General features: G+C 42.0%; 1 protein-coding gene across 5 annotated transcripts in view; it reads left to right on the top strand.

Annotated features, from left to right (window-relative positions):
* Window positions 1–9142, top strand: part of TAF7L (TATA-box binding protein associated factor 7 like) — a 24545-nt gene extending 15403 nt beyond the window's left edge. For 2 of the 5 annotated variants that reach the window (XM_058441578.1, XM_058441579.1), the window contains exons 10-13: window positions 654–920; window positions 1117–1229; window positions 1946–2005; window positions 8164–9142. In XM_058441578.1, coding sequence (XP_058297561.1) covers window positions 654–920; window positions 1117–1229; window positions 1946–2005; window positions 8164–8208 — 485 coding nt within the window. In that variant the 3' untranslated portion in view covers window positions 8209–9142. The remainder of the gene's footprint in view (window positions 1–653; window positions 921–1116; window positions 1230–1945; window positions 2006–8163) is intronic. The other 3 variants (XM_058441580.1, XM_058441581.1, XM_032756405.2) reach the window with 2 other exon arrangements.
* The last annotated feature ends 2787 nt before the right edge of the window (window positions 9143–11929 follow it).

The following is an 11929-nucleotide window of genomic DNA, read 5'->3' as shown; positions in this document are numbered from 1 at the left end:
TTGAGGCAGAGTCTTGCTCTGTCACCCAGGCTGGAGTGTAGTGGTGCGATCTCGGCTCACTGCAACCTCTGCCTCCCAGGTTCAAGTAATTCTTGTGCCTCAGCCTCCTAGGTTCAAGTAATTCTTGTGCCTCAGCCTCCCAAGTAGCTGGGATTACAGGCATGTACCACCACACCCCGCTAATTTTTCTTTTTTTCTTTTATTTTTTTTTTAAGTAGAGATGGGGTTTTGCCATGTTGGCCAGGCTGGTGTCCAACTCCTGGCTTCTAGTGTTCTGCCCACGTTGGCCTCCCAAAGTGCTGGGATTATAGGCGTGAGCCACAACACCCAGCCCTTTTTCCCTCTTATTGGTCTCTTGGCAGTTTAGGGGTTTTAGATTAGTGTTCTAATCTCCCATCCACCTCTGGTATTTTAACTTCCTATGACCCTTAGAGTCTCTAAATGTCTTGATCATTCACTACATGAATGAATGTTATGGTGTTTTGCATTTGCTGTCCTTGTTTTATAAAGGGAATAATCTTCCTGCATGAAAAAATGATTTATAAAATTCACTGGTTTCCTGGGGAATGTGAAAGTAAGGAGTATCATTGTATCTGGAGTATGAGTCATTTGCAGAGTTTTAGATAGTTCACCTTCTTCTTGCTTAAAACTAGTAGAATATGATATGCTTCGGGAGATGTTCAGTGATTCTAGAAGTAACAATGATGATGATGAGGATGAGGATGAAGATGAGGATGAGGATGAAGATGAGGATGAAGATGAGGATGAGGATGAAGATGAGGATGAGGATGAGGATGAGGATGAAGATGAAGACGAAGAGGAGGAGGAAGATTTTTCTGAAGAGTGTCTGGAAAGGCAGCTGCAGGCCAAGTTTATTGAATCTGGCCAGTATAGGGCAAATGAAGGTACCAGTTCAATAGGTAAGTCAGAGAAAAAACAAAGGGATGGGACCAGGGTGGGTGGCAGTGCTAACAGTTGACTCTAAGCATACATTAGACTCAAAGCTAAGCTCAAGAAGTTATCGCTTTGATGTGTAGTGGATTTTTATTTGATTTGGATCTTGGTCCATTCATTTAGGCTATATTTAATATATAAAGTTCTGTGTTTCTCTGTTAGTCATGGAAATTCAGAAGCACATTGAGAAAAAGGAGAAAAAGCTCCATGAGATTCAGAATAAAGCACAAAGACAGAAGGATCTCATCATGAAAGTGGAAAACCTGACACTCAAGGTAAATTCTTGGCTGGCATAAAGAAATCCTGATATCTTACTTTCAGTATCTTGCCTTTGTGTTTCCACTTATGTCATCTCTATGCAGGGTTCTTGTTCATTCATGAACCTAAACAGGCTCTTGGAAACTCCTAATAAAAGATAACCCTGTTTTCTTTTACCTGAGTAATTTTGATCATCTAATATAAGCATTTTGGGGAAGTGACTAGGTGATTTGAGATAAAAATTGCCAATATTGAGCATTTGCTATGTAAAAGGCACATAAAGGGCTAAGAATTGTGTACACATATTATCACATTTTATCCTCACATCCTTGAAACATAAATACTGTCACCACTCCCATTTTATAGATAAAGAATGGAAACTCAAAGAGGTTAAGTAACTTGCCAGGGATCACAGTAAATGATTCGTGAGTAAGGGATCTTTTAGTAGAGATGAAACCTCATCTCTACTAAAAATACAAAAATTAGCCAGGCGTGGTGGCATGCTTCTGTAATCCCAGCTACCCAGGAGGCTGAGACATGAGAATCACTTGAGCCTGGGAGGCAGAGGTTGCATGAGGCAAGATTGCGCCACTGCACTCCAGCCTGGGTGACAGAGGAAGATTCCGCCTCAGAAACAAAAACAAAAACAATTATTTGCCAAACTCCTTGCCTCCCTTGGTTTTTTTTTTCCTTTGAGACTCAGTGTTCATCATTTATACAATTTATTTTTCAGAATCATTTTCGCTCTGTGCTGAAGCAGCTTGAGTTACAGGAAAAACAAAAAAAAGAGAAGGTAAGAAGTATGTTTTCAAGTTAACCAGAAAACATTTGATACAGAGAATCCCCCACCTCACTTCCAATATCATTGCTGGCTGTTCCTCTCATAGGAATAGTGGTAGCCAAATCCTCTAAATGAAGGTAGCAGGGTGGAACAAGGTCTTTGTGAAAATTCACTCATTCAACAGATATTGAATGCCTATGAAGTGAAAAGCACTGGATGTACGGTGTTGAATAAGACAAATGCAATACAGTAAATCCTCAGTGTCATTGATAGGTTCTTGGAAACTAACTTTAAGCAAAATGATGTATATATAATGAAACCAATTTTACTATAGGCTAATTGATATAAAGAAGAATTAAGTTCCTATAGCATATTTCTGGTCACAAAAACATCACCAAACTTCTAAATAAAAACCAAAACTCTTCTAATATTAAACATTGAAATAAATGTGAGCTATACATACATTTGAGAAAGACTAATAAAAACAAGTAAGACAATTATGTACCCAGTGATTCCAGTTCAGGGTCTCAGATGGCCAGAGCCTATCCCAGCAGCTCAGGGCGCAAGGTGGGAACCAGCCTTGGATAGGATGGCACCCCATTGCAGGGCATACTCACACCCACACTCACACCCACACCCACACCCACACTCACTCAGACTGGGACAATTCAGACAAACCAATTCACCTAATGTGTACAGGGAAGCGATTTTATTTTTCTCATCAACATTATAACGAGGCCAGGCGTGGTGACTCATGCCTGTAACCCCAGCATTTTGGGAGGCCGAGGCAAGCGGATTGCTTGAGCTCAGGAGTTTGAGACCAATCTGAGCAACATGGTGAAACGCTGACTGTACAAAAAATTAGCCGGTTGTGGTGGCATAAGCCTGTAGTCTCAGCTACTCGGGACGCTAAGGTGGGAGGATTGCCCAGGAGGTTGAGGCTGCAGTGAGCCATGATCACGCCCCTGCACTCCAGCTTGGGCAACAAAGTGAGACCCTGTCTCAAAAAAAAACGAAAAAACAAAAAAAACCATTATAATGAAATGACATTGAACTAACGATGTTATTTGGAGACCTTTTGCATGTCATTTTGCTTAAAGTTGCAGTTTCTAAGAACCTATTGATGACATTAAGTGAGGACTTACTGTAACAAAACGACACTGAACAAAACGATGTTATTCAAGGACCTGCTGTACTTGTCCTCATGGAGCTGTCTAGCAGGGGAGATTGACAATAAACAAATTATACAAATATAAAGGTACAAATTGTGAAGAAGTGCTGTGAAGGAAAAAAGTCAGTGGTGCTATTAGAATAAAGAGAGTCTTGAATTAATTGGGGGATCATGATAGACCTCTCCTAGGAGGTGCTATTGAAGCTGAGACCAGAAAGATTAAGTCCAGGCGAAGAGTGGAATGAAGAGCCTCTTAGGTGGAGCGTATGCAAGGTCTCATGCTCAGAAAGAACTTGGCCTCTTTGAGGACCTTTGGAGTATTTAAAGCCAGGAAGAGAATGGCTTAAGATAAGGTTGGAGAAGTAGGCAGAGACCATAGTGTATGGTTCCTTGAAGGCCATGATAAAGAGGATGGGTTTGGCCTTAAGTGTAATGGGAAGCCCTTGAAGAATTTTAGATAGGAAAATCACATCTAATTTAAACTTTTTTTTTTTAAACGGAGTCTTGCTCTGTCGCCCAGGCTGGAGTGCAGTGGCACAATCTAGGCTCACTGCAACATCCGCCTCTTGGGTTCAAGCGATTCTCCTGCCTCAGCTTCCCAAGTAACTGGGACTACAGGCACGTGCCACCATGCCTGGCTAATTTTTTGTATTTTTAGTACAGACGGGGTTTCACCGTGTTAGCCAGGATGGTCTCGATCTCCTGACCTCGTGATCCACCTGCCTCAGCCTCCCAAAGTGCTAGGATTACAGGCGTGAGCCACCACATCCAGCCTAATTTAAACTTTTAAAAGATTACTCTCATTATTATCTGGAGAATGGGTTGGAAGAAGGTGAGTAGAAGCAAAGAGGCTGCTTGGGAGGCTTTGTGGTACTCTAATAACAGAGGATGGTAACTTGGACTAAGGTAGTAGCAATGGAGATTGAAAGAATATAGATTTTTAAACTGCAATAAAAATGTTTTTATAACTGTTTGAGATGTAATTCATAAACCATACAATTCACCCATTTAGGCTGGGTGCAGTGGTGCATGCCTGTAATCCTAGCGCTTTGGGAGGCCAAAATGGGCAGATGGCTTCAGCCCAGGAGTTCGAGACCAGCCGGGGCAACATGGTGAAACCCCGTCTCTCCAAAAATTAGCCAGGCATGGTGGTGTGTGCCTGTAGTCCCAGCTACTCGGGAGGCTGAGGTGGGAGGATTGCTTGAGCCTGGGAGGCAGAGGTTGCAGTGAGCAGAGATCCCACCACTGCACTCCAGCCTGGGTGACAGAGTGAGACTGCCTCAAACCTCGTCCTCCTCGCCCCCCACAAGTCACCCATTTAAACTATACAATTCAGTGGCTTTTAGCATATTCAGAGTTGTACAACCATCACTGCAGTCAATTTTAGAATAGTTTCACCACTCCAAAAAGAAACCCTATATCCATTAGTAGTCACTCCCCATTTCTCCAGAACCTCTCCCCTGCCCAGCACTAGGCAACCACTCATCTCATTTCTACTAATCTGCTGCCTATTCTAGTTATTTCATACAAGTGAAATCATATAATACATGGTCTTTTGAGTCGGGCTTCTCTCATTTAGCATATTTTCAGGGTTCATCCATGTTATGGCATGTATCAGTACTTTTTTCCATTTAAGACTAATACTCCATTGGATCAATATACCACATTTTGTTTATTCATTCATCTGCTGATGGACATTTGGGTTGCTTTCACTTTTGGCTATTATGAATAATGCTGCAATGAATATTGATATATTAGAGAATATACATTAAAGGTAGAATTGATAGGAGTTGGGTCAATTACTGGGTGTTGAAGGAGAAGGAATCATTAAGGATGTATGCCAGATTTCTAACTTGAATGACAACTGTATTTTTTCAAAGCCACAAGAAAGTGTACAAGGCGAAGAGAGAAGGCAATATAGGCTAAATGAGGGTCAAGTAGCTGTATAGAAAATGTGTGCTGACTCTAACCTTATACTGTTGAGGGTTACAATTTTAAAGAGACTGGAGTTGGTATTATGAGGATGGGCTTAGCATGGTGCTCTTAAAGTACAGGCACTACTCCCCACCCCCATCCCCACAAGGCCAGCGGAATTTTTATGTTCTATATAATCCCTTCCTCTCAGCAAATCACTTACCTGCTTAATACTGCTTTAAAACAATCAGATGAACAGTTAATGCCAGGATTGTTTCAGTACCCACCAAACATCTTTGTTTTCATCAGTGTAAGTACAGTTGTATGCTGCATAACAACATTTTGGCCAATGACAGACTGCATATATGATGGTAGTCCCATAAGATTATAATGGAGCTAAGAAATTCCTGTCACCTGGTGGCATTGTAGCCATCATAACATAGCAGCACAATTACTTAATTTTTTAATTATTTTAGTATAGCCTAAGTGTATAGTGGTTTTTTTTTTAATTATACTTTAGGTTTTAGGGTACATGTGCACAATGTGCAGGTTTGTTACATATGTATCCATGTGCCATGTTGATTTCCTGCACCCATTAACTCGTCATTTAGCATTAGGTATATCTCCTAATGCTGTCCCTCCCCCCTCCCCCAACCCGTGTATAGTGTTTATATAGTCTTCAGTAGTGCACAGTAATGTCCTAGGCCTTTACATTCACTCACCACTCACTCACTGACTCACCCAGAGCAACTTTTAGTCCTGTAAGCTCCATTCATAGTAAGTGCCCTATACAAGTGTACCATTTTTAATTTTTTATATTGTATTTTTAGTTTACCTTTTCTATGTTTAGATACACAAATACTTAACATTGTGCTACAATTGCATACAGTATTCAGTACAGTAATACGCTGTACAGGTTTGTAACCTAGGAACGATAGACTATACTGGGTAGCCTAGGTGTGTAGTAAGCTATACTATCTAGGTTGGTGTAAGTATGCTCTATCATGTTCACATCATGCCAAAATTGCCTAAGGATGCATTTCTTAGAACATATCCCCATTGTTAAGTAACACATGAATATATTTAGTATTGAGGAGCAGCATAGAAATGTAGCTGTAAACTTTATTTACTCAGAGTCCCTTATGTTAGTTCATTTATCCAAATTAGATTTAGTAGGTGTCTACTTTAAGCTGGGCTCTGCAGGGAGCTATGATATGCTTATGATGTAGTCTCTGTCTTCATTTGGGGAGAAATTGGCAAGAGGGGTAGGGACTTAAAGGAATGACAGATTGTCCATGGATATTAAGGAAGACTTCATGGAGAAGATGGTGTTTGACTGGGGCCTTAAAATATAGGTAGGGTTTTAATAAGGAGATAGGGAAAGGAGTGCATTCCATGAGAAAGCAGCATGCACACTGGCTCAGAGTTGGTGATGCCAGGGTGAACAGTTTAGATTTTCAGTGTAGGTCATAATGAGCCTTCAAAGCTTTTTTACCTGGGGAGTAACTCAGGAAGATTTTTCTGCCGGAAGTATATAGGAGAAATTGGAGTGGGGACAGCCTGGAGCTTCAAAGGTGCAAGTGGTAGAAGCAAACAGAGCTTAACAATTGATTGGATTTACAGGGCAAAAAGGGGAACAAAGATGAGTCCAAAGCCTGGGCAACTGGGAAATGATGTGCCATTAACTGAAAATAGGATAACAAAAAGTGGATTTGGAGGGGTATGTGGAGAAGTGCTTTTGAAAATGGGAAATTGGAGAGAGGCCCATACACAGAAATGATCATTGAAGCTGTGGGGCTAGTTGAGTTAGCCTGGTTGATTGTTCAGCAAGAAGTCTGAACCTAAGGAAAAACCTATCTTTAGGGGGTGGTGGGAAGAGAAAGAGCCTGCAAAGGAGAAAGAACTGGATCAGTCAGTGGTTGTAATCATGGTCAATCAGGGGTCACTCAGCAACCGAGTGAGAGGAGCCTCTAAGTTACTGCGGATAGCAATTATTGTGGTTTGGTAGGTGATGTGCAGCATAGGATTGTTTTATAATGTTCCTTTCATTTCACAGACTAAAAATTCATTCTGTTATGGAGTGTCCTGAAATGAATAATATTCAAAAACAACCTTTGTTGTAAAGATGGCATACATCTCTAAATGTTATTGGTCACTTTACCATTTCAAGTTAAAAAAATTAAATCCTATACCACAAAATGTTCAGGGCTTCTAACTTAGAAAGCATAAGTAGAACATCATCAGGCTCCTGATTGGTCAGGACTCTGGCTGTTTCTAAGTATCTCCTAATGTGGTAAGAAGCAGCCGGTAAGACTCAGTCTAAGACCCATTGTGTTCATTGGGACAAGAGAGTGTCCCAATTGTTTTATCATCTGACTCAGAATATGGCTACAGAGATCCCATCTCCTTTGCCCCTACAGTGAGCTGTGACCTCTGTATATTCACAGAAGCACAAATTCTTAACAGCAAACATATTGTTTTTTTTTAAAGCCTATTCAATTTTAAAACTTGATACGGTTTGTCTGTGTCCCCACCCAAATCTCATCTTTAATTCCCATGTGTTGTGGGAGGTACCTGGTGGGAGGTAATTGAATCATGGGGGCAGGTCTTTCCCATGCTGTTCTCATGATAGTGAATAAGTCTCACGAGATCTGATGGTTTTTAAAAGGGGAGTTTCCCTGCATAAGCTCTTCTCTCTTTGCCTGCTGCCATCCATGTAAGATATGACTTGCTCCTCCTTGCCTTCCACCATGATTGTGAGGCCTCCAGCCATGTGGAACTGTAAGTCCATTAAACCTCTTTTTCTTCCCAAACTCAGGTATATCTTTATCAGCAGCGTGAAAACTGACTAATACAAAGCTTCCCTTCATAAATTGGGCATAATAAAGGACATCATCATGGCCACAGCAGTATGCATGCATTCTTGACTGTGGCCAGTATTCTCTGGAACATTGCAAGACTAAGATAACCTTATAAATGCCAAATAACAATAGTTCTTTTTGGTTCATTTAAGTAAATTCTAGATCAAGTAATGGCACTTCAAATTTTGAATGAATTTTTCATGTCTTTCTACCTCTCCCTACAGCTCATTTCCCTACAGAAACAATTGCAGCGTTTTCTGAAGAAGTGAGGAGAGCCATTGGCCTGGCCCACAAACCTTGGATTCACCATCCAGACTGCAGACTGGATGAAACTGTGCATGTTTTTGTCCCTTCAGTTGCCTTATGTTGAATCAGTTATATTTATCTGTACCTTCTTTGCTACTTATAATATGCTCAAAGTTTGTAGTCATGTAGAAAAGGCCAATATAAAAATTTAGTAGACTTAGAGACCCCACTCGACCATGAGACTTTCTCTTTGTCAATTTGGGAATTATTATTATTAATTTAGAAATGGGGTCTTGTTATGTTGCCCAGGCTGAATTCAGACTCCTGGGCTTAAGGGATCCTCTCGCCTCAGCCTCCTGAGTAGCTGGGACTATAGTTGTGCACCACCACACCAAACAAGAATTGATTATATTGCTTCTGTGCTATGGTACCAGCAGATGATTCAGCCATGCTTCCAAAGGCAGTCTAGCCTAGAGGACATACAGCTGTTTGGTTTGCATATGTTTTAGCTTTTCTTTTGGTTTTTAGTATTTCCTAAAACATAGGGGAAAAAACGAGGTCATTTCTACTAAGCACTAGGACCTGCCATAGTGAGTTTAAGTGCCTACCTTGCAGCAGTTAATGCTAGATTGTGTTCTGTCTCTGTTCAGGTAACGGCTGCATTCCTGCTCAAGGATGATTTCTTGCTGCTGCTTATGTTCTGTTGTTTTTAGGATGGAGCTCGTTGTTATTCACCAACTAAGGGAACAGTTAGAGCAGAGATGAAGAAATTATGAACTGTTATCCTTATTCTGAGCCTTCTCCTCCTAACCCCCATCAGTTAAGGTTAGGAAGAACAAGATGCCATAATGCCTATGAAGACTTCTTGAACAATCTTGTTTGGGTTTTTTTCTAGGTGTATTATTAGTGTTTTATAGTATATGTTCTTTAAGCAATAAATAAATTGTTCATTTTAAATGGATTGTTGTCAATTTATTAAACCATCCCCCATGATGAGTGTACTCATATCCAAAAGGAAACAAGAAGAAAAGCAATAAGCTCTATATCTTAGTTCATTTGGGCTGCTGTAACAAAAATACCATAGACTGGGTAAATTATAAACAACAGAAATTTATTGCTTATAGTTCTGGAGGCTTGGAAGTCTAAGATCATGGTGCCAGCAGCTTTGGCATCTGGTGAGGGGTTTGTCTGCTTCCTAGATAGCGTCTTCAGGGTGCATCCTCACATGGCGGCAGGGCAAACTCCCTCAGGCCTCTTTTAAAAGGGCGCTAATTCCATTCATAAGGGTGGAGCCCTCATACCTAATCACCTCCCAAAAGCCCTACCTCTTAATACTAACACATTACTGATTATATCTTAACATATGAATTTTGGGGGACACATTCGGACCATAGCACTCTGATTAGAAAATGGCAGAAGATGCTATCAGCCTTGGGGCATCCTTCCAGAGTTCTTAGGGTAACTCCTAATGAACTAAGCAAATCAAATCCCAATGCTATATTGTTAAGGTGAGAAGATTTGCTCCAAATCCCAATGCTATATGGTTAATATGAGATGGAGCGGGTGGGGGTGGGGGGTGGTTAAAGAAGTGATACAAATGGCAGCTCCAATGTTTGGGTTGAATTACCATGCTGTAGTGGAACTCACACAAGGATGGAACTTGCCTTGGGCAAGTCCCTATGGTTCTTTTTTTTTTTTTTTTTTTTTTTTTTGAGATGCAGTCTTGCTCTGTCGCCCAGGCTGGAGTGCAGTGGTGCGATTTTGGCTCACTGCAACCTCGGCCTCCCGAGTTCAAGAGATTCTGCTGCCTCAGCCTCCTGAGTAGCAAGGATTACAGGCACCTGCCACCATGCCTGGCTAATTTTTGTATTTTTAGTAGAGACGGGGTTTCACTATGTGGGCCAGTCTGGTCTCGAACTCCTGACCTCAGGTGATCCACCTGCCTTGGCCTCCCAAAGTGCTGGGATTACAGGCATGAGCCATCACGCCTGCCTGCCCCTACGCTTCTTCGAGCCTCTATTTTCTCATTGTAAATCATGGGTGATAATGCTTACCCCCAAGAGGCATCTGGGGGTTTTCTGGAAGTAGCCCAGCTAGCCCCAGGTCTGATCCCAATTGACAAAGTCAGTGCTGCTTTAGGAAATATACTCCTAAGTTCTCCGTGCCACTTTTAGTGCTCCTACTCCAAGTCAAAGTTAAGCCATGGGCAAAGGAGAGGTCATGTATGAGCAGGGCCTGTGAAGTTGGGATGGAGACAGCAGGAATGCTGGGGGAAATGCAAGGGAAAAAGTAGGACTAAGGGAGATAGGCATGTTAAAGGCAAACAAAATGGAGCCCAGATTAGGACAGAAGTTCGAGGATTGCTTGAAAACCAAGAAGATATTTTTAAAAGATTGTTTTTTTCAGAAACTCGTAACTTAAAAGATGAGAATAAGGAGAAAGAATGAGGGAAAGAAGTTGAATGTCAGAGGCAGAAGGTGGGGGAAGAAGCAGAGTTTGAAAAGAAGATAGGCCTTTCCAGATAAAGGCAGGCAGGGGACTGATAGAAAGTACCCTGGGGTCATGCTGGAGAGACAAGCCAGTGAGTGTGGCACATGTGCCGCAGCGGGCATCCAGGAGTGGAAGAGGTAGAAGAGCCCTCATACAGCCTCTGTCTGATACTGCAGCCTGAGAACAGTCAGAGCTCTGCTGAGAGGCGGGGTGGTAGGGAAGACAACACAACAAGAAGGGGCAAGGGCAAGCTAGTGTGTTTGCAATGCCCCTCCATCTCCTCTGCTACCACTTCTCAATGTAACCCAGGGGGGCTGCTTCACCACTGTCCTCCAGTCACCCAAGGCTATTGCCATTCTGACTTTCCACCCCACCCTAACATACGCATGCACACATTCACTCTGACACCTCAGAAAGTTTTCCTTTGCTATAGCTCAGTGATTTTGACTTCTGTATGCTACAGACTTGTGCTGTCCAATATGGTATACACTAGGCACATGTGGTTTTTGAGCACCACATGACTAGCCTGAGTGGAGATGCGCAGTTTAGTGTAAAATAAACACTGGATTTCTATAAAGGAACTGCTCTGTGCCCGCATCCTGATGACCTTACACTATCCACGTAGGCCGCGCAGGCCAGGCTCAACTGCAGGTTGACTCAGGTCCTGGCATAACACCCTGTGATCCTCCCGGAACACAGGAAGACAGGCAGTCTTGTGAGAATTTGCTACAAGAGCGTTTCTCAGTCATCTCCTTATCTTGAGGGAGGTTGCCATGAGGCAGCTTGTCACCTACCTCCCTCATTCCAGTTAACTATAGGGCTTTCTGCCTGCTTCCCACTCCAGAGGGTACAGTTGCAGGCCATACAGCTGCTTAGCTGCAGTGTGGCATTGGCTACACAGTACCAGGGGGTCCTACCATTCATGTTGCCTGTCATCTAGCCCCTTTTGTTGTCCTGTTATATTGTTCTGTGGGACGAGGGATGCAGGGAGCTGATACCATTGCTGATCTTGCTTTTCTGTCTCTATAAGGAATAAACTGTCTGGATCTATCTGGATCTCGTGTGTGTGTGTGTGTTTGTGTGTGTGTGTGTGTGTGTGTGTGTGTGTGTTTCCCCCAGCTGAATGTGTCATCTTACTTGACATTTCCAAAGACTTAGTTAAAAATATATTTTAAAATCTCATTAATAATTGTTTTATACTATTACATGTTGAAAGGGTAATATTGTGGATATATTAGGTTAATTATTAAAATT

The sequence above is a fragment of the Hylobates moloch genome, unplaced genomic scaffold (assembly GCF_009828535.3).
Source record: "Hylobates moloch isolate HMO894 unplaced genomic scaffold, HMol_V3 SCAFFOLD_7, whole genome shotgun sequence".
NCBI classification, from domain to species: Eukaryota; Metazoa; Chordata; class Mammalia; order Primates; family Hylobatidae; genus Hylobates; species Hylobates moloch.
Note: the sequence above shows the minus strand (reverse complement) of the source record. Positions and strands in the feature narration are given on the sequence as shown.